At 46.9% G+C, this 23,654-nt stretch overlaps 1 protein-coding gene across 1 annotated transcript in view; it reads right to left on the bottom strand.

Annotated features, from left to right (window-relative positions):
• The window catches only part of LOC132574270 (cation channel sperm-associated auxiliary subunit epsilon-like), a 115,172-nt gene that overhangs the window by 28,627 nt on the left and 62,891 nt on the right, over positions 1 to 23,654 (bottom strand). The window contains exons 8-9 of the mRNA XM_060242661.1: positions 12,745 to 12,846; positions 12,277 to 12,435 (exon numbers count right to left, since the gene is read on the bottom strand). Of these exons, the coding sequence (XP_060098644.1) occupies positions 12,277 to 12,435; positions 12,745 to 12,846 (261 nt within the window). The remainder of the gene's footprint in view (positions 1 to 12,276; positions 12,436 to 12,744; positions 12,847 to 23,654) is intronic.

The following is a 23,654-nucleotide window of genomic DNA, read 5'->3' as shown; positions in this document are numbered from 1 at the left end:
TCAATTCTTGACTGGAGTTTTGCCTGGAAGGCAGCTTTAACTTCGGCTGACTGAAGGCTGCCAACCTGAAGCTTCCTCCGAGGGATACCTCCTCTCCTGGGTGTGGGTTTAAAGTAAAGATGGAGATTGCAGCGTACAAGACGATGATCCGTATGACATTCCGCACTGGGCATTACTCGGGTGTGTAAGACATCTCGAAGGTCTCCCTGGCGCACCAGAATGTAGTCGATAAGGTGCCAGTGCTTGGACCGTGGGTGCAACCAGGTTGTCTTCAGGCTGTTCTTCTGCTGAAAGATAGTGTTGTTGATGGTGAGCTGGTGCTCCATGCAGAATTCTAGCAGGAGGTGCCCATTATCATTGCAGTTGCCAATGCCGTGTTTGCCAAGTACTCCTTTCCAGGCTTCCGAGTCTTTACCTACTCTGGCATTGAAGTCGCCAAGGATGATCACCTTGTCCTCTGTAGGGGTCTTCCGTACGAGGTTGCGTAGATCAGCATAGAACTTGTTCTTTTCTGCTTGAAGGGTTGGGGCATACACACTGAAGAGTGTTGCATGCTGCTTGTTTTGAAGTGGGAGGCGCATGGACATGATGCGATCTGAGTGACCTGTTGGTAGGTTTTCGAGTTTGGAGGCAATGGAGTTCCTGACCATGAAGCCAACGCCAGAAAGGCGGCTCTCAGCCTTTGACTTACCTGACCAGTAGAGGGTATAGCCAGCACCATGTTCTTGAAGACTACCTTCCTCAGGGAAACGGACCTCACTGAGAGCTGCTATGTCAATATTCAACCTGAGAAGTTCGTGGGCAACTAGAGCAGAGCGTCGTTCAGGGCGACCACTGTCTACTGTGTCAAGCATGGTTCTGATGTTCCAACACGCAAGCTTTAGTCTTTGCACACTTTGTGAGGCAGGTGCATGCCTTTTCTTTGTTGTTATTTTTTGACCGCAAGTAAGGATGCCCATTGACCGCGGCTAGCCAACTGGGGTGGGGGAGACGAGCTTTGTTTAGGCCACCTTTTCTAGGCCCCTCTCCATGTGGAGCAAGCAGCGCTGTCCCTAGATAAGGCTGCTTGGTCGTTCAGGGTGCTGCTGAAAAATGCTTTCGTCTCCGGGTCAGCATCAGGCGACCAATACCCTGAACCGCCTACATGCAGGATCGGGACTGCAGCTTCCAGTGGCATCTTCCACCTGCCGTTTCACCCCTTGCCCATCGCTGCAGGACTTGGTGTGTTGTGGGTTGTGGATGTGGATATGCCCTTCAGGCCTGCGCAGAGGTATTTTTAGGTGAAGCACAGTGTGCGCGGTACTGGCTCCACCCTTTCACCTTGGGGTCATCTTCCATGGCCCAGTAAGCCGGGACACCGGCAGCGAGTCCTCCAGGTGGTAGGTGTTACATTAACGAGCTCTATCTGCCCGGGTTTGATGTTAGAGTTTTCCTTCTCTTGGCTGGCGAGGTTGGTGAGCCCAGCCTGCCCATCCGGTTATACCGCCGGACATTCGGTCGCACCATGGCAAACTCTGTGAGAAACGGGGGGGGGGGGGGACCAGTGGGAAGGTGTTGCCATGGATGCAGTAATTCAGGAGAGACCATTGCAGTGACCATCTGCCAGGCATAGCCGGACAGTGACCACGCGGCGTTCACTACACCGGGAGAGGAGAGGCTATGTATTGCGCATACACTTTCCCTGGGGGGGCAGGATACCCAAGAGGGAGCCCACCCCTCCCCCCGCAAGGCAGCTTCCAGACAATACTTAAAAACATAAGCAATCAAATTTAATATTGTAAAATCAACTAAAAAAGATATATGCCAGACACCACCGAGAACACCATGGGCCAAAAGAAAACAAAAAGACATTCCCTCCCCAACACAAATCAATTAAAAGCCCAGAATATGTGGAATGCTTTCACCTGGTATCTAAAATGCAGCAGGGTTGGTGTGTGGAATAGGAATTCCATAAATGGAAAGAAATGGGGGGGAAGTTAAGGGAAAGAAATGCAAAGATAAAGGGAAAGTCCCCTGCATGGTTGCTTTCCCCAAAGCTCCAAGTTATGGGGAGGGGGAGAACGAAGAGCTGAACATTAAAAACAATTGGAAAAGGGGGGGGGGGACATATAAAATGCATGCTGTGGTGGGAGCAGAAGCAAAGATTACAGAAAAGGTTTGGAAATGGGAGAGAAAAGATCAAAAGGCATAGTTGGAGGATATAAAAGTTGGAGAGAAACACAAAAAACACCAATGGGTTGCCCCCCACCAGGCTCCTGCTGAGGCAGCCCTGAGGTGCCAGCCCTGTGCACTCGAGAATGCACACACACACACTTCTGAAGCAGAAGGGAAAGGAAAGAAGCCTCCCCCTCAAAACAGACACACACACACACTGCGTGCATCTAACCCCCCCCCCCCCCACTTCAGGAGACTCTGCAGAGTCCACAAGCAGGAAGGGAAGGAGGGTGGACCGACATGCATAGGGGATCCATTCTTACCGCCATCTACCTGCCTGCTCACCAACTTGACCCCCTCCCAGCATTCCTTTGCCCAGCTCTGAGAACACTTTTTGCCTGCCTTAAGCAGCAGGAAAGAGAAAGGAGCTTCCCTCCAACACACAGCACAGGTATTTATTTATCTCTCTGTTGTGTCTTGCAATGCAGTCCAGAAGTTACTGCGCAGCGATGCTACAGAGGTGACCAGAGGAAGTCCACTGGTCACTCGATGTAGCGCACGAAACTACCCCGCCAATCAAGATCTGTGGCAGGAAGTTTGACTGGCCAGGATTGGACCTGGCCAGACGGATGTTGTTCTGGGTGTGTGTATATATAGCGGGACCCGGCCCGCATTTCCCTCTCTTGTGATGTACCCCCTAATAAAGTATGTTGCCTTCAACACGTCACTCAGTACATTACACTGGCGACAAAGGTGGGATCTAGCCAGGTAACTCCCCAAGCAGGAAGTCGCTGACCTGGCTGGAGACGAGGAAGGCACGCAGCCAAGAGAGACGGAAGCGCCCGCCGCCGCCATTGTGAACGTGAGTGTAACGACGGGCCACCTTGCTGAGTTCGACCCCGCCAACCCCGAGAGGTGGGAGACCTACACGGAGTGGGTTGAATGCTACCTACGTGCAAACATAATTACCGACGACTGCCGCATGAGGGACATACTCCTGAGCGTCTGCGGGGAGGCCACCTTCGAGATCGCCAAAGGTCTTTTGGCCCCCACGAAGATCACCAAGAAAACGTACGGGAAGATCGTCAGACTCCTCACCAGGCATTTTTTGCCCCAGCCTTCAATCATCGCCCGCCGATTTCTCTTCCACAAGAGAGATCAAGGGGCAGGAGAAATGACAGCTGTCTACCTGGCCACTCTCCACCAGATTGCGGGGAACTGTGGATTCGACAAACGGGAGGAGGCCCTGAGAGACCGATTCGTCTGGGGCCTCCGAGACGAAAGTCTACAGCAAAAGCTCTTCACGAAGGAGGAGCTCACCCTTCAACAAGCTTTCAGTGAAGCGACTGCGTTCGAAAGAACCACCAAAGAGTACAACAACCTGCGAGGAGACAGTCCACCAGGAAGAGATGGCGCCGGGCGACCCAGAGGATGAAGAGGCCCACCAGCTCCACCGCCAACAAGGAATAGGACTGAGAGCAACCACGCGGCAACGAGCAACAGAGAGACCGGCCAACAGCAAGTGTGCCAGCTGTGGAGATCCCCACGAGAGATGGGACTGTCCCTATCGCAACATGGACTGCAGGAACTTCGGAAAGGTGGGCCACATTGTGCGGGCTTGCTGGGCCAAGGCCAATCGCAGATGCCAGACTGCTCACTATGACCCATATGACAGCATCAACTAGCCTGCAGGTAATGAACTTGCCCCTTACCACCCCGACAAGGTCAGACTGTCGGTCCTTATTGAGGGCACTGCATGCCAAATGGAGTTGGACTCGGGCTCCTCCATCTCTATAATTTCGGAGGAGACCCTAAGAAAACTGTGCCCCCGGCGCTGGTTCAATTTGAGACCGGCTGATTTTATACTACGGGACTTCAAAAAAAAAAACCCCATGCACGTGTTGGGCTGGGCCATGGTACGGGTAGAGCGTAAGAACTTCAGGGGGCCACTGGACATTCTCATAGTAAAGAGCCAGCTCACCACATTACTGGGACTGGCCTGGTTTCGTCCGCTAGGTATTCAAATAGTGGGGGTGCAGCAGATGCAGGGAATCCCCCAAAGTGTTTGATGGGTCCCTGGGGAGTTACAAGGGGCCACCCATCACCCTACATCTCGATCCCCTCGTTAGACCGATAAGACTGAAGGCCAGATGAGTTGCGTTCGCACTAAAACCTAAAATAGAAGCAAAGCTGGACCGACTCACGGCCCAGGGAGTGCTGGAACTAGTATCCTATGCTGCCTGAGAAACACCCATAGTCATGCCAGTAAAGCCGAACGGGGATGTGCAAATATGCGCTGACTACAAGTGCACTATCAATAAACGCTCCAGGACAATCCATACCCCGTTCCGGTGGTCAGCCACGTCCTGGTGGCCCTAGCTGGCTCCAAGGTTTTTGGAAAATTAGACCTGGCCCAGGCGTACCAGTAACTCTTGGTAGACGCCAAGACAGCAGAGGCTCAAACTATTGTGACCCACAGGGGAGCATTTCGGGTGCAATTTGGGGTTAGTGTAGCTCCGGGGATCTTTCAGAGCATAATGGACTCTCTTCTCAAAGGGATCCCCCGAGTGCAACCATTCTTTGATGACGTTCTGATTGCTGCCCTGGACGCGGAGGAGTTCAGCAGCCGCCTGAGAGAGGTGCTCCACCGCTTCCAGACGGCGAGTCTGAAAGTAAAAAAGGAAAAGTGTTCACTAGGGGTGACAAGGGTGGAGTTCTTGGGCTTTGCGGTAGATGCCGTGGGAATCCACCCAACAGAGGACAAGACCAGGGCCATAGTCCATGCCCCGACCCCCACGTGCAAGGCGGAGCTACAAAGTTTCTTGGGATTATTAAATTTTTATCATTCATTTTTGCCCCACAAAGCGGCCATAGCGGAACCCCTCCACAGGCTACTCGATAAACACGCCCCGTGGGTCTGGGGAAAGCAGCAGGCCGCCACTTTTCAGGCAGTCAAAGACCTCCTTGTTTCCAACGCGGTGCTTCACCATTTTGATGAAGCCCTATCACTGATTTTGCCTTGTGATGCTTCCCTGTACGGGGTGGGCGCAGTCCTGGGGCACCAACTCCCCAACGGAAGGGAGGTTCCAGTGGCCTATTATTCGAGAACCCTGACCCCCGCAGAGTGCAACTACGCTCAGATCGACAAGGAGGCCTTGGCAATTGTGGCGGGCGTGCACGATTGCCACAGACCACAAGCTGCTCCTGGGCCTCCTTGCCCCAGACTGCCAGACCCTGCAAATTTTATCACAGCGCGTCCTGAGGTGGAACCAGTTTCTAAACTCGTACACATACACCCTGGTTCACCGCCCGGGCAAAGCTATGGGGCACACTGACGCCCTCAGCCACCTGCTGCTACCCTCGACAGACCCAGATCCTGCCCCTGCCCTCCATGTGATGCTTATGGAGACTGCCCGAGTGGCCCCTCCATGCCGCTGAGGTGGCTCTGGCCATGGGGAGGGACCGTATACTTGCACGTGTTTTGGAATGGGTGGGAAGGGGGTGGCCCACGGGCAAACTGGACACAGAACTCAGGGCGTTTTTATCATGCAGAGATGAGCTGTCCACACACAAGGGGTGCATACTCTGGGGTAGCAGGGTCGTGGTTCCCCCCCCCCCCCACTGCAGAAGCAAGTGTTAGAAGCTTTACACGAAACACACCCGGGGATAGTGCAGATGAAGGCCCTGGCATGCAGTTACGTATGGTGGCCAGGTATGGACGACGAGATAGAGGGGTGGGTGAGAAGGTGCCAACCCTGCCAAGAGTCCCAGCCCGATCCGCCTAGCACCCCCATACACCGCTGGGAGTCCAACTGGAGGCCATGGTCCCGGCTTCACTTAGATTTTGCGGGGCCATACCAGGGCCAAATATTCTTCATCTTGGTCGATGCATACACCAAGTGGTTAGAGGTGGTCCCTGTAGCCTCCACCTCCACAGCAGCAGCGGTCCAAGCTCTGTGAAGGGTCTTTTGCACACATGGAATCCCCGATACCCTGGTCACGGACAATGAGACCGCTTTCACCTCTTGGGAATTCCGGGAGTTCTTGAATAGATATCTCATTCAGCACATTCGGTCCGCCCCCTTCCATCCAGCCACCAATGGCCAAGCAGAGTGCATGGTGTGCACCACCAAAGAGGCCCTGGGTCGTATCGTACAGGGCGACTGGGACCACTGCCTGGCAGCCTTCCTATTTGATAACAGGATCACCCCCAACCCCGTCACTGGGTCAAGCCCTGCCGAATTACTAATGGGGAGGAAATTGATCACAAGGTTAGGCTACATCCCGACAGGGCTACCGACTTCCGCAGTTCCCCCAACATCAGGGAAGCGGCGTGGAGGTTCTTTCCAGGGGATCCGGTCTATGCAAAGAATTTCGCAAGCGGCCCGGAGTAGGTTGCCGGCCGGGTGCTTCGGGTGACGGGATCCCGCTCATACGAGATCTCGTCCAAGGGGGGGGTCAGATCCTAAGGAGGCATATTGACCAGCTGTGCCGCCGCACCTTGCCGGAAGAACCAACAGCGATTGGGGAAGCGGCGAGCGGGGGAGAGGTAGCCGCAACACCCCCGGAAGCGGCTCTGAGGGTTCTGATCCTGCCAACCACGCGAGCGGAAGAGCAACACAGCGGAGGGCGCGACCCACCAAGAATGGAGGTTCCAGAACAGCAACAAGAGTTGGACCACCCTCTGCCGGTGTCAAGTCCCCGAGAGGAAACCCCATCCCCGGCGGCTGCTCCAACACCCCAAATAACCCCGAGGAGGACAAGCAGGGAGCGCAGGGTGCCAGCTTACTTGAAGGACTATGTGTCTTGAACTAGGGGGGGAGGAGTGTTGTGTCTTGCAATGCGGTCCAGAAGTTACTGCACAGCAACGCTACAGAGGTGACAGAGAAAGTCCACTGGTCGCTCGATGTAGCGCGCAAAACTACCCCGCCAATCAAGATCTGTGGCTGGAAGTTTGACTGGCCAGGATTGGACCTGGCCAGACGGAAGGTTGTTCTGGGGGTGTATATATATAGTGGGACCCGGCCCGCATTTCCCTCTCTTGTGATGTACCCGCAAATAAAGTATGTTGCCTTCAACACGTCTCGTCACTCAGTACATTACACTTTCCCTGCTGACAGATCCAGGTAGGCAGCCATGTTGGTTTGAAGCAGTAGAAAAAAGTTGGAGTTCAGTGGCACCTTAAGACCAACCAAGTTTTATTCAGAATGTAAGCTTTTGTGTGCATGCACACATCATCAGATGAAGGAATACTCTGTTAACTGTTATCTGGTTCTTAGTCTGGGTTAAACTGAGAACTATTTTCTCAGAAGTGTTCTCCCCCTGCTCGTTCAGGTATTGGACCAGACTTCACTATCACTCTGTCTCTCTCTCTCTCACACACACACACACACATACGCGGAGGTGCGGGGTCTGCAGATGTCTTTCGCCCACCCAAAGCAGAAGGAAAGGAAAAGGAGCCTCCTCAAAACACAGCAGGCTTTTCTCTCCTGCTTCAGGAGCGGCTGCGGAGTCCATGGAGGGGGAAGGAGGGTAGATAACATGGGGGAGCCAGCTAGTCACCTCCCTCTCTCCTGCCTTAACCCTAGCGCAGCGCAGCTTAGAGGGAACCCTGCTTGATTCCCACCTGAGCCCCATCCTCCTCCCCCGCCCCCGAAACTTATCTTTCTGGCTCTGATGGCAGCAGCAAGTAGAGGCAGTACTTGCAGCCCCCAGCTCATCCTACCCCAGCTAAGGGCTGCTAGGAGCCAGGGGCAGGGCTTAGCTGTTCTCCCCCCGCCCACCCAACTAACTATCTCTCTCGATCTCTCTGAAGAAAGAGAGTGAGAAACCGCTTTCAAACCAGGAAAGAGATGGGGGGGAGCCAAGACTTGGAGAGCCACAGGAGAGGGATAGAAGAGACACATGCGGCTCCCGAGTTTAGTTGCTTGCTCGTTCTCTTTTGGAAGAAAACAAGGTGATCCCTTCCTGGCTACAACGCCGGCAGCACTTGCTCGGCTGCTATTTGTATGCGCACACAGCAGCTCCCCGGGCGACGCCCCCTCTTGCCAGCACCAGGTTGCCACAGTGCAGGTGAGTCCGAAAGACCAGTGGAGGGTGAGCACTGGTGCCACCTCAGAGGCTCTGGCAGCCCCTCCTCCCGGCGGGAATGTTGGCACCCTGTGAGGAAGGAGGTGGAGGGACCAGGTCCCACGGGGAGGGGGGGAGGCAAGTGGTCAGAAGGCAGCTTCAGTGCTCCCTCCCCCATTAGAACATAAGAACATAAGAGAAGCCATGTTGTATCAGGCCAATGGCCCATCCAGTCCAACACTGTGTCACACAGTGGCCAAAAAAATTATATATGAATACACACTGTGGCTAATAGCTACTGATGGAACTCTGCTCCATATTTTTATCTAAGCCCCTCTTGAAGCTATCTATGCTTGTAGCCGCCACCACCTCCTGTGGCAGTGAATTCCACATGTTAATTACCCTCTGGGTGAAGAAGTACTTCCTTTTATCCGTTTTAACCTGACTGCTCAGCAATTTCATCGAATGCCCACGAGTTCTTATATTGTGAGAAAGGGAGAAAAGTACTTCTTTCTCTACCTTCTCCATCCCATGCATTATCTTGTAAACCTTTATCATGTCACCCCGTAGTCGACGTTTCTCCAAGCTAAAGAGCCCCAAGCCGACTCCTCCACCAGCCAGGACAGGAGCGCCACTTCCTTTGCTCGCTCACTTGCCTGCCGCCTGCTCTTCCTCCTCCCTGACAGGTGATGGTGCGCTTGCCCACAGATAGGGCTCTGAGTCCCCCTTCTGTCACACGTGCCATAGGTTCGCCACCACTGCCATAGAGTATAATGGAGCTGAATGTATTTGGTTTCCTGAATAAAGACCCAAATATCCGCACAATACTGATACTGGCTTCGGGGATATTTGGAAATACAGAATATTTTCATGTCCAAACCACCCAAATCCAAATTCAATCAAAAAAATTTTCTTGCACACCCCTAGCCAGATAGTGCAAAATTGCAACCTGCATTTAGAAGCCTCTCACTAACAGGGTATAATGAAGAGTTTCACTCCTCGCTAATCAGCTGTTATGTTTGGACCATTTAAACCTAACAGCGGGGGAGTGAAACTGACCAGTGGAAGGGGGGTGATATGCCTCCCCTTCCCTTCCCCAGGGGCTTTGCTGTGGTGGGGCACCCAGGGAAGGGAAGGCAGAGAGGGAAGGCATGTTGACTTCTCCTTCCCTGGATGCTCTAACACAGTGCAGAGCCCAGGGAAGAGATGACAGATTTAGAAGCCTCATGTTCTGTTCATTTGTTTTCTATCATTGCATTTTTTTTAAAGAGCCACTTTTGGTCCCCATATGAGGACAAAGGAGGAATATAAATGAAATGAAAGAGTTCCTTGTGATACTGAATGGTGGCTCATCCTCCCCATCCACTGTCCATGGGATGTTGGCTGTTACTGTTGCTTGCTGCCACCATTCCTCAATTGAGTAAGCAAGCAGAGCTGGCATTTGGGAGCAGCAACAGCAGCCTCTTGCTTTTCTTTGTTCTGATTCTGGCTAGCAACTGATCACTGCTGCTGCAGTTTGCTCACTTGGAAGGAAGTAGACAGGTGTTTATTTGCAAAGCCAAGCCCATAGTGACAAGGACTGGGGCAGGTATAAAGGAAGGAAGGCATCTAGCAGCAGATGATTGGCAGTGGCTATCAACTGCTCTGGTGAAGGAGGAGGAGATGGTGGTGCATTTAGTGGAAGAACTCCAAAAATGTCCCAACATACAGCCGTGAACTGGAGAATCTTATTAGAAGTAGCAAACCTATAAGACAAGAAAAGAATTCAAAAAGGCATTTCTGCAGTTTGATAAAATGTAATAAAATTTTAGCTGGATTGCAAAAGTAAAGACAGAACTGCCTCTTAATATCTCAAAAAGATTAAAAACCTGTAGCCAAGTATGTAATCTTTGAACTTGAAGCCTTAACATACAGTTCTGCTTGTAACAAAACATCCACCCCATATAACATCAACATACTTTAGGGACCAACAATTATATCAGGGGTGTCGAATTCATTTGTTATGAGAGCCAGATCTGTCATAAATGGGACTTTGTGGGGCCAGGCCATGCATATCATAAAATGTAATGCCAGATAGTGGAGATATAAACTTTATAAAGGATACAGACAAACACAATTAAAGATTTTTTTAAGCTTAAAACGGTTTTGTTTAAAATGGAAAGGTGGGGGAATAGTGGGATTTGGCAATGCAGTTTTAAAAATAAAACATCAAGAAAAAGCACAAGTATCATAGCAGAAACTAAACAATATAAACCAAAACCATAAAATGCTCTGGGCTTAGGAAAGTATGAAATGGCTGGGCATTGCAAGCTTCTCCCCCTGCCCTCAGTTCTAATCAGATTGGCAATGGCTCTCCAGTGTAATATTCACCTTTGGCTGTGGGTTTTCAGGTTAGAGTACTCACTAGGCACCAGTTCTACAGCCTATTCAGCAGAGGCATGCTGGATCAAAGCATCAACCCTTTATTTGCAAGGTCACACAACTCCAGCAAAGAGTATAAACACTGAAAAGTGAAATTGAGCTCCACCCCATTAAAATACATTACAGCACAGATAAAGCTCCAAGGAAAACAAGAGATCGATTTTCCATTAAGGTGTTTGTTGTGTATACAGACTAAAGTGAAGACTACTATGGGTGTTCCTACCAGGCTCATTGGAGCCATAAGAACTGAGTTTGGGAACTTGGGAACAATGGGCAGTGGGATCCAAATCTCTGCTGCCCTGCTCCAATCAGGGGCTCCCTGCTGGTTTGAATGATCCAATAACGTGTTTGCATGGGAACCCTGAATTGTATATAGTTGGCCCCGTTATCCAGCCTTTAGTGCAGCCCTATACTATGCTGTATCTAATAAAGAGTTATGATCACTACCACTTCGCCTCTTCATTGCATTGAACCCACTATATTATAATGTCTATGCCCAGATATACTCCCAGAGTAGTCTATAGACCTTAATAGAAAGTCCATTCCACATTTCCTTTGCAGCTTTGCAAGCCCAGAACTGCTTCCTACTTCAGCCTGCAAAGACAAGGAAGAAGGAACTGGGATCTTCAGCAACCTCAGAGCTTCAAAGTGTGAGGACAAGAGGGGGGAGGAGGAGAAAAGAGCCCCATGGGCCTCTTAACATGGCCAGACCTGTGAGTACATGAATCCAGAGATAAGGGCCATGAACAGATAAGCCAGTTCTTTCTACAAGCCTGAAAGAGCCTCATGTGGACAGAAAACCTTAAATAAAAAAAAGAATGTTTTTTTTAAACCTCCCAAATGATAAAAGGAGTGCTTGTCACTTTAAGAAATTGATACCTTCAGCGGATGTTGCTGGGCAACCACAATGTATTGTCAGTCTTCAAGCCTTGGTTTCTGTTAGTAAAGGACAGCAGGAGATGCAGGGCCCTTTTTGATTTTGAGGTAGAAATCTTTTGCCGATTTAGAGGAAGAAATCTTTTGCTGCCAAACTTGGCGGCAAACACCAGGAGACTTGCTACCGTGCAACTTGCATGACTTATCTAGGCCTGTCTGCTTTCTATTGTTCAGCAATATGGCTCTATGAAAGCCAGTGGTGGTGGTGTTGAAGTTTCAGAACAGGATCTGGGAGAGCCATGTTCAAATCCCACAATCTGCTGTGGATGCTCACTGGGTGACTTTGGGCTAGTCACATACTCACAGCCTAATCAACACCACACTATTGTGTAGATAAAATGGATGAAAGAAAAATGATGTAAGCTACTTTGGGTCCTCAGTCTGGCTAAATATAGCTTAAGATGGGGTCAATACAAGGGAAGTTGCTTGCTGAATGAGGAGAAAAGGAAGCAAGGAAAGGTAAGGAAATGAGGGTTGTCAAGAGAAGGGAAGATGGCAATAGCATGGAGAAGGGATACAGGAAAAAATAAGGTACCATCCGCAAGACCTTTAGGTTCCCCACCATGTAACTGACCTGGCTCTGCTGGCATGGTACATCTTACCCTGCTTTCTATTGTTCAACAGCAGCCACCCTAAGAAAGCCAGCGTGGTGGTGGTGTTGAAGTTTCAGAACATGTGGTGTTGAAGTTTCCTTACATGTGGTCCCCAAATTTCATCTATTTCCTCCAATGTTAGGTTTTGGTCTTTGTCTTTGTGAATCATACTATGCCAGATCTGGGAGAGCCAAGTTGAAATCCCACACTCTGCTGAGTCAAGTTCAAACCCCAGGAAAAGACTGCTAGGAGAGAGGGAAAGCTGAAGGCAGGGGCAAATAAAGGTAGGTTGGCTGGTGTATGGAAAGGAGAGAAGGATGTAGGAGAAGGGGATAGGCTATTGGAGCTTTTAAGAAAGGGAAAGAAGAAATAGCGGGGGAGAGGAACATGGAATGCCCTCCACAAATCCTTACAGGTCCCCTCTACCTGTAGGATTATAATTTCAGGATTGCCATCTGAATGTTTTGTCTCTCTTGTTCTTATTAGTATTAATAGTTTAACGGTAGCATAAAAAGCAGGTTCATAGTTCATTGATTTTACTAATGATACCATACAATACATTTTTCCTTACATGTGGTCCCCAAATTTCATCTATTTCCTCCAATGTTAGGTTTTGGTCTTTGTCTTTGTGAATCATACTATGCCAGTTCTGGGCATAACGTAAACACTGTGCCTGTTAAAAGAATAGAGATATAACTATATCATGTCTCAAAAGATCCCCAACATGAATGCTTTGAAAATAGTATTTTATGTTACAGTGTTATTAGTTCACCAGACTTTTAATGATAAAATACTTAAGTACTTTTTAAAGACATATTTTATGCTACCATCTCATTGTCAAATTAGCCCTTATGAATTTTTAAAAAATGTACTGTTCAGTCTCACCAACTGGTAGCTGCAGTAGTAGCACAAGCAATGGCTTCCATTTGCTAGGCAAATCACAAACACACAGTCATTCCACTACTCTTTTATTTATTTATCTGGGATTTATATCCCGCCCTTCCCATCGAGTGGCTCAGGGCGGCTTACAACATATGTAAAACTAACATAAAAATAAATTACACTATAAAATTAACATTTCATTAAATAATTAAAATCCAATGTTTGTTATAAATGTACATGTCGTTAAAATCAGACAGCGGTCGTAAAGCTACACTCTATTCAAATTCAAATACTGATTCGGTATACTGTCTTCAACATTTCGATGTTCCATATTCGATATTCAGTAGTCGGGATACAAGGATACAAGGCCGGTTAGTTGTGGGCCAGCCGGAAGAGGGTTGTCTTACAGGCCCTGCGGAATTGAGTAAGATCCCGCAGGGCCCTTACCTCCTCCGGCAGCTGGTTCCACCAAAATGGAGCCATTACAGAGAAGGCCCGGTCCCTTGTGATCTTCAAGCGGGCCTCCTTTGGCCCGGGGACAACCAAAAGATTTTGAGATCCCGATCGCAGTGCTCTCTGGGGAACATGCGGGGAGAGACGGTCCCTTAGGTAGGCAGGTCCTAGACAATATAGGGCTTTAAAGGTAATAACCAGCACCTTGTACCGAACTCGGTAGGGTATTGGCAGCCAGTGCAGAGCCCGAAGTCCCGGCTGAATGTGCTCCCATCTTGGGAGCCCCAATAACAGCTGGGCGGCGGCGTTCTGCACCAGCTGCAATTTCCGGGTTCGACACAGGGGCAGCCCCATGTAGAGGGCATTGCAGTAGTCCAATCTCGAGGTGACCGTAGCATGGATCACCGTTGCTAGATCGTCGCGTTCCAGGAAGGGAGCCAGCTGCCTTGCCCGCCTAAGGTGGAAGAATGCAGACTTGGCAGTGGCTGCTATCTGGGCCTCCATAGTTAAAGAAGGCTCCAGAAGTACCCCCAGGCTCTTGACCCTGTGCGCCGCCGTCAGTGGAGCACCGTCAAAAACCAGAAGGGGTATTTCCCCTCCCGGGCCGCGACGGCCCAAGCAAAGGACCTCTGTCTTCGCTGGATTTAGCCTCAGCCCGCTCCGTTTGAGCCACCCAGCCACAGCCTGTAACGCCCGGTCCAGGTCTTGTGGGGCGGAGACCGGCCGGCCGCCCATGAGCAGATAGAGCTGGGTGTCATCAGCATATTGGTGACAACCCAGCCCATACCTTTGGGCAATCTGGGCGAGGGGACGCATATAGATGTTAAATAACATCGGGGAAAGAACCGCACCCTGAGGCACCCCGCAGTCAAGCGTGTGCCTCCGGGACAGCTCATCCCCAATCGCGACCCTCTGTCCCCGACCTTCAAGGAAAGAGGAAAGCCATTGCAAGGCCAACCCCTGGATCCCCGCATCGGCGAGGCGGCGGGCAAGTAACCGATGGTCGACCGTATCGAACGCTGCCGATAGGTCCAACAACATCAGTACCGCCGAACCGCCCCGGTCCAGATGCCGTTGCAGGTCATCTACTACTCTTAATTGTGATAGGATTGCAGTTATGGCAACATGGTATACTGAGAACTGTATTTGCTTTAGTACTATCCCTAATGTTACATCTTATGATCTAATAAGCTCTGAGATAACAAGAGGTATCTGAAGGACCTATATACCAGCAGTGGCCAAACTGCAGCTTGAGAGCCACCTGTGGCTCTTTCACACATATTGTGTAGAACAAAGCAGGAGTCAAGTATCACCTTTAAGACCAACAAACCTTTATTCAGAATGTAAGCTTTTGTGTACATTACTGTTCCTACTTGATTTGACCGCAGTGTTTGACATGGCTGATTATGATCTTATGACCAACCACCTCACCAACACAGGGATAATGGAGATTGACTTGCAGTGGCTTGACCCCTTTCTCCATGGTTGGGGACAGATGGTGGCACTTGGGGAGAGAGTTTTGCCACATTACCCAATGGTATGCAGTGTTCCTCAAGGGGCAGTCCTCTCCCTGATATTATTCAACATCTATGTGTGTCCACTTGCCCAGCTGATCTGGGGGTTTGGGTTGAGCACCAGTACCCTGATGATGCCCACCTATATTTGTTGATGGATGAATGGACTCCACCCCAGATATTTTGACCAGGGCATTAGAGTCCATGGCTGGCTGGCTGGCTGGCTGTGTCAGAGTCAACTGAAACTGAATTAATCAAAGGCAGAGGTCCTGTGCCTGAGCCATGGAGGAATGGGGTCAGGCATCCATCTCCCAGTCCTTGGAGGGGCACCATTGGTGCCTACACCAATGGTGAGGAGCTTAGGAGTGATGCAGGGTGCTTCCCTTTCAATGGAGGCCCAGATCATGAATGTTACTAGAACAGCTTTTTATCATCGTTGACTGGTCAGGCAACTGGTTTTCTATCTCTCCCACCCACCCTAACTTAGCAATGGTCACCTCCTGGTTGGACCACTGCAATTTGTTCTACACAGGACAGTCTTTGACCCTGCTCCAGAAACTTCAGCTAGTTCAAAATGTGGTGGTGCGCCTGCCTACTGGGTCATTTTTGTGGGCACACATGCAGCCAGTGCTTTGCCAGTTGCATTGGCTGCTGGTTGAGTACTGTATCAGTTTCAAGGTTATAGTATTAACCTTCGAAGTCCTATGCAAGCTGGGACCATCATTTCTGCAGGACCGATTCTCCCTATATGTTACCCACCAAGCCTTGAGCTCTTATGAACAGCATCTTCTGGTGGTCCCCACCCCCACAGACATCTGCTTAGCCTCAGCCAGGGTCAGGAGTTTTTTGGCTCTGGCTCCAGCCGGATGGAAATCTCTACCAAGTGAGATCAGGGTCCTGCAGGACTTATTACAGTTCCACAGGGACTGCAAAACAGAGTTGTTCCACCAGGCCTTTGGTTGAGGCGGAGGGTGTTCAGTTATATTGGCTTCCCTGCTCAACCCTGCCCCCTTCATGTCATCTTATTACTGGTGCCTTGCACCTACTCTTCAAACACTTGATCCTTCAAACACTTTATCTCTCTTGAGATTTTCTCAATTGATAAGGCACTGTGCTGGATACTCTGTTGAAAATTATTATTGAATGCCTGGTGGACTGTCCAGTCTACCCCTCCTTGATGAAGATGTGGTCTCATTGAAACGTGCAGAATACGCTGGCTATCCATGTCGGGTCTCCTAGGATGTCTACTTACAACTTTGAATGTGTCCAGAGGACTTTCCAAACTTTTGCACTAGCACATTGTCACTGTAAAACTTGTCTTGAAGCTTAGTGACTTGTAAAATAATTGTGAGTTGAATGTGGCTTATATGACTTCTATTTACTACTTATTCAATATTACAAGAATTGAGTACGGATTGTGTGAGTGATTGGAATTGTATTAGTAATTTGTCATGGATTTTTCTTTATTTCTGGGTCTGGGGAGTAGCTGATCACATTAGGTTTGCCAGCTGGGCTCTTCACTTCAGTAGGGGCAAAAATGGGTGGTGGAGGGTGCAGCATTGCTATGAAGTCACTTCTGATTACACCTGGAGGTAATGTTGTGACAATCTAGGAATTCATCAATCTCTATAGTAAAAACCCCCAGAGATTTGGAGATGTTGTTTGATGTAACTTCTGATTTCTCATGTTTGTTCCTGCTGGAGTGAAGAGTGGCAACTGGGGTTTGGACTTGAAGCACTAGATTGCCTAAATCTGGTAAGCTTAGATCACAAGCTAGCAGGAAAGGGGATAGCTAGAAAGTTCTGTTGGACAGAACAGAGTAGCTCTATGGTTACATGTGGTAACAGGCAGCAGTTTTCCTGTGTGCCCAGGTTGGTGGGTGATTAGAAGAATACTCTAGTTTATGTGAGGTGTGGGTTTTAGTCCTGCTTTATCCTCATATTTTGCAACTAATCAGCTTATTGGTGGCCAAAATATGTTTGTCTTATCAGCTTCTCTTTTGGAGGGATTCAAACCATCCCATCCTGTTTTTCCCCTCAGTGAGCTTTTGTCCCCAGAGAGTTTTGGGAAGGGGGCAGAATTATACAATTGCCTCCTGTGGATGTTTTCTTCTGTTTTCTCTTCTTGCTGTCCTAATATGAGTGTTCGAAGAGCAAAAAGCCTGCTCTTCAGAGCATTATTCTCCTTCGGTTCTGAACTTTTACTTGGGAGGAAAAGGAAAGGTCCCCTGTGCAAGCACCAGTCATTTCCAACTCTGAGGTGACGTTGCTTTAACAACATTTTCACAGCAGACTTTTTACGGGGTGGTTTCCATTGCCTTCCCCAGTCATCTACGCTTTCTCCCCAGCAAGCTGGGTGCTCATTTTACCAACCTTGAAAGGATGGAAGGCTGAGTCAACCTCGAGCCAGCTACCTGAAAACCCAGCTTCCACCGAGGATCAAACTCAGGTCGTGAGCAGAGCTTAGGATTGCAGTACTGCAGCTTTAACATTCTGTGTCACTGGGCTCTTTTACTTGGGAGAGGCTCTTGGAATTCTGTACTTCTGTAAACTATGGCTGGTGATGCAGTTCTAGTAGCCATGCTTCCTTCTCTATGTGTTCACCTGTCAAAAGTTTATTTGTAGGAGACGACTGAAACACTCCTCTGCAGAGTACCCAAGAATGTAGTAGTTACTGGGCTCATACTAGACACACTATAGTCCTCAATATAGCACAGTGTGCTGTCTTTCCTATTGTTATGCCTGGGCCCCTTCTCCCTCGAAGGACTAGTCTGGTACCTTGGACAAGGTGACGCAGGCAACCTTCTTTCTCAACATCTCGCAGGGTCATGCCTCTAGACGGTTACGTGGTCTGCAAATAGGATCCAAATAGGTCCTACAACCACATGGAATATGTGTCATCAAACACTGGCCAGAGGATTATCTGGGAAAAGTGATCCTAAAGATTCAAAGGTCTGGCTGAAGAAAGAATACCTGTGCAAACTTCTAAAGTGGATTATTAACTTCTAATGGTGGATGTTATGGATATAACCCTTTAAGTTTGGTCCTATTTTTTATATGGTTTGAATATTGGCTTTTTGTTTTTATATTTATTTTTCCCATGTTTTCCTGGTTTCCATATCATACTTGGAGTTTTTTTATTTTTGTTATTATTGTTCTGGGAACATCTGAATTAATTTGTTCTGGTTTATTCTATTTTTTATTATTTTTTTTCTTGGGCTGTTTGTTTAATTTTCAATTTTTGATCTCACCTGTGGATTATAAATGGGGCATCCAGCCCTGGATTACAATTTATAACCTGGAGCAGTTGGATGAGTTTGTTAGGACCTGAATTTTATTGAGCTACCATCGTTAGAAGTGACGTCACAGTGAACTGTTTCTGTTTGTTGAACTGTTTGGGCTAGGTAGCACTAAGGATGTTGTACTAAAAAGATCTTATTATAAGTTTTATCATTGTTTTGGGTTTGGTGAATTGTTGATAGTAGCTAGAAAGTTGTTTTCCTAAAATCGGTATAATATTGGTATTGTTTGGCAGATACTAGCTTATCTAATATGCACAGGAATATACTGAGTTCTAAAACAAATTTTTAAGAGGCAGTATAAGGATCCTGTGGCTGTGAGTGCAAATATATTAATAAGGATGGAAAATAAAGCTGCAATTGGCTTTAAAGAAACAATAAAAAAAAAGATAATCGAGAAGGTAAACCACCAATCCCGTCACCCAGCTCATCTGGTCCAGGGAAATTTACGACCTTGCAGGGAGATATGAAAGAGATGCAAAATACCCTGCTAAATGCCATAGCGCAGCTGACTGGTAAAGTAGATAATATAGGAGAGCAGATGGCAGAGATCAAACAAGAGCTTCTAAAGAACAGAAAACAGACAGCAGAGACCAACAAAACCTTAAAGGTACTAGATGCCAATAAACGGGTAAGGTGGTTGACCTATAGAATGAGAAAAGAGAATGCCAAAAGAATAATACTGGTTTTGAAAGACGAGAATAACAAAGAGAAAGTTCAAAGACAGGAGATATGCCAAATCATGGAACAATTTTATAGAAAATTATATGAAGATAAACAAGTTCATAAGGCAGATTTAGAAGAATATATTAACCAAAATAATCTTAATAAATTTACAGAACAACAAAAAAATTTAAATGAACCGATAACAATAAGGGAACTGGGAGACACAATGGCATCTCAAAAGAATGGTAAAGCCCTGGGTCCGGATGGATTGCCTGCAGAATTTTATAACGCTTATGAGGAGTCCTTACTGTTACCATTCAAACGTCTCCTTGAAAGGATTCAAGACGAAGCCCAAATACCAGCTTCATGGCAAGAAGCTACAATATCTTTAATTCTAAAAGAAGGTGCAGATTTGAGAGATATAAAAAATTATCGCCCAATCTCTCTTTTAAATGTGGATTATAAAATTTTTGCAGCAATATTGGCACAAAGCCTGAAGAAAGTTTTACAGTCCACAATACATCAAGACCAGGCGGGATTTCTCCCTAGAAGATATTTGAAAGACAATGTTAGAACAGTTTGCAATATATTGGAATATTATGAGACCCATCCAGAGAAACAATTGGCATTAATTTGTTTGGAAGATGAGGAGACTTTTGATAATGTTCGTTGGCAATTTATGCTGCAACAACTGAAAGTAATGGAATGTGGTGAAAATTTCTTGAGAGCAATAGAATCAATATACTCCTCCCACAGAGCAAGGGTGATGGTGAACGGTGAATTAACAGAAGCAATTGTTATCCAAAAGGGTACAAGACAAGGTTGCCCATTGTCACCACTCCTCTTTATTTTATGCTTAGAGATACTGAATAATCAGATAAGAGAAGATGCAAGTATTAAGGAAGCGGTGGTAAAAGGTGAACAATATAAACTGAGAGCCTTTGTGGATGACTTGGTTTTTATACTAGAGCAACCAATAGATTCAATTGACTCTTAAAACAAGATTAACCAATTTGGTTACTGGGCAGGACTGAAGATCAACTACCATAAAACAAATTTTTTGACAAAGAACATGACGATAGAACAAACCCAATTTCTTCAACAATCAGGGGTTTTGTACGAGAAAAGAATCAAATATTTAGGTGCACTCATCTCAAACAAATGCAGTAGTTGAGAAATGGACAATTATGAAAAACTACTCAAAGAGATTAAAAAAGATCTGGAAAATGGCATGATTTGAATTTATCCTTGATGGGAAGAATAGCAACTGTATTATAAAGTTTCTGTGCTGCTGTGGGTAAGAGACTGGATACTATTGAATGACAAGAGACAATTGTTGCTAGAGGGACACAATCTTAATTTGGGCTGGCATGTGTATTTATGGTATCAAAGACTTGAAGAGCATTCTTACTTTTAGAATCATTGGTTCCGGAAATCTTTGTACCTCACATGGTCATGGTTAAAAATGAGAATTTACCAGAAAATTCCAAGATGGGTATCCCCAGTGGAAGCATTCACTCCTCAAAATCTTTTAAAACCTAATCAGAGTTACAGATATGCTGAAAACCAGAGAAGACCTAGAAAACATGGACATTAAAATGAGTTGGTGGTTGAGAATGCAAGTTGAATCTAGGTATGCTAAAGACAAAATGATAGGCTTCAATACAAAGCAATATCCATTTGACAAAATCTTGCTAGGTCCTCAAGAAAAGCTAATCTCTAAACTATATGCATACCTACTACAGATGAAGATGCAAGATGAGGTCCAATGGGTGAAAAACTTGGGTCATAATATTATGTTAGAAGAATGGGAAAGGTTGTGGAAATTCAACATTAAATTAACCAAGTCAATAACCTTTAAAGAAAATTTGTATAAGATGTATTATAGATGGTACATGACTCCACAGAAACTGTGTAGGATATATACTAATATGTCTAACAAATGTTGGAAATGTACTAAACAGGTGGGTTTTTTCTATCACATGTGATGGACATGTGAGATGGTGAAAGACTATTGGAAAATGGTTCATGGACTATTACAGAAGATTATGAAGACAGATTCAATTCAAACCAGAACTACTTTTATTGAATATATTTCCTGAGGACTATCCCAAAGAGATGAGACACTTGGTGCATATTAGCACAGCGGCCAGGATTTTTCTGGCACAGAGATGGAAGCTTCAGGAGATTCCCACGACAATGGACTTGGTGGGAAAAATTCTGGAAATAGCAGAACTGGACTACTTATCCCAGCTGCTGGCTGGGAAATCTAAGGAAGAAGCAAGAAAATACTGGTTGAAATTCTATACTTGGCTAGATACTCAAGACTCTTAAGATTCTTTGGTGTGAACTATCTCCTTTCTTCTGTATTCTGTATTATAAGATTGCCTTTGTTGGAAATGTCAATTTGAATAGATATTTTAATAAGAAGATTTACAATATAAAAATATCAAAAGGTTGACGATGTAAAGTTAAGAGATAATGTGTGACAATTTATGTATTCTAAGAAAGTATATTAGATGCAGATGTGTACTTTATGAAAGTATACTATATGCAGACTAAGATTGATTTGTAATTACAATTTCTTATCCCCTCTACCCTTAATTTCTAGAAAACTAATAAAAACTTTTAAATCACAGAATATGAAGCAGAAATTGGAAGAAGCAGTAACCAGAGCAGAATCTGCTGAACAGGAGGTTGCTCTTTTAAAGAAACAGCTTGCCCAAGCCCACCAAGCTGCCCAAATACTTGGCAACACAAGCCAAGACTCAATGCCTCAAAGTAAATCATGAGGCATGCCAGAAAGAAATCGAGTGCCTAAAACAGCAGTTGGGACTCCAGAGGGCTCTGCTTGCATCCGTTCACCCAGAGACTTTAATTGATCTCCCAGATTCAACTACTTCAGAGGCCCTACCAGAAGATGCCATCTCCAAAACCCCTTACTATCCTGATTGGGACAATACTGTTCCTGTGCATCCAGTCAATGTAAAAACCATGGACAAGTGCTATGCCAATGGACACACAGAGCATTCTGAGATCCAGGAAAGAGTCCCCTGGAAACCTACAGAAGTCAAAGCTATTGCTGATCAATTAGGTCCCTTTAATAAAGAAACAGGAATATCTTGGCTCACTGCTGTCCATACCCTGTATCCCAATGCCAATGGGAGTGACTTAACCCAGTTAGCACGACTTTGTGCCTCTGGAATAGATGCTCCTGCCATTGAGTCAGGGATAGAAAGTCGAAACCTAACCTCCCTAAATATGATTCCATGGATGCAAGAAATTGTGCAGTTGGTCTGGCCTGGACAGACTGCTGACATGCTCTATGTTATGGAATGTCAAAATCCTGGGAAAAACCCAGAATCATATGGCACACAAAAAACTCCTTGCCCTTATTGCAGAGAAAATCCCCTACAATCAAGGAGTTCTTAACTATGACCAGGACGAATTCAAAAGACTGCTTCATGTAGGTCTCAATTCCCAGACCAAACTCACTCTAGATCCTGTAGATATTGCTGCATTCACATGGAATGAATTAGCAACTCAGATCAAACAGGTGGCTGACCTTTTCCGAGAATCTGGAGCCCTTAAGGCACCCACCTGGAATCCCCGACGAAATTCTGACTCCAAACAGTTGGAACCCATTCAAACAGTCACCTATGCAAACAATGGTCCCCATTCCCAGTATAGAAATGATGGAGGCTACTGCCCCACACAGCCTCGCACTGGCTGGAACCAAGAGTGAAATGGATATGGAGGAGGTAGCAGAAACTGGAGGGACTCAAATCAGAGTCCTGGTTTCAACAGCCCCTGCCATCGCCAGGGCACCCCTGACAGTTTCCAGAACTACAACACAGGGACTAATATATAAGACAAACCATCCACTCATAGAGAAGCACATGCCAACTGGGAACCAGGATTAGAGGATTTTAGAAACAAAATTTGGTTTCTGCTCCGGAGCTCAGGGGCAGGCATGTCTCAGTTTGATAAACAACCTACATCTGTGCTTGCAACAGCTCTTTTTGACTTGAATATCAGAGGAATGCACCTAAGTCCAAGCCTGTTGCTTCCCCCAGAGAAACTTATTCTCTTTCTGCACAAACCCTAGAGACTGGAAATTTATGCTAGGGGTGCCCAAGGCCCGTGCTTTTCCCCCAAGGAGTTGTGACCAAACTTGTGCCTGATGACTGGGAAAGGCCAAAGGTAAAGGCAGGCGTTGGGACCTCTGGGAATAAATTTCCTGCTTCCTCCTTTGACACTAGAGTTGCACTCAACATCCTACACCCTGACTCAGCAACTGAGCAAGCTGCAGGACCTTCAAATCCCCTTCCTTCTCATGGGAATGAGAAAACAGTCAGTGCCTCAGTTCCCACATCACAGAATCAAGAAGAAAACCCAGCCTTTTGAGCCTATACACATTTTCACTTCCATAGCCTCAGACATTTCATGCAGCAAGGAAAATCTGACTGAAGTAACCCCTGAAAAATCCATTCCTTCTTTTTGCAAAGAGCCTTGTGCTCCTAGCTTTCCTTTCAGTGAGTTTACAGACAGGGATACAGCAGAACCACAAAGAAACTTAACGTCCATGTTCATGAGCACTGCAGTTCTGCCATAAGAGTCCCAAAACAACCTTGATGGAAAAATCTTAAACTTGAGTGCAAACTTAGA

Source organism: Heteronotia binoei, chromosome 1, assembly GCF_032191835.1.
Source record: "Heteronotia binoei isolate CCM8104 ecotype False Entrance Well chromosome 1, APGP_CSIRO_Hbin_v1, whole genome shotgun sequence".
NCBI classification, from domain to species: domain Eukaryota; kingdom Metazoa; phylum Chordata; class Lepidosauria; order Squamata; family Gekkonidae; genus Heteronotia; species Heteronotia binoei.
This window is presented reverse-complemented; position numbering and strand designations above follow the sequence as displayed.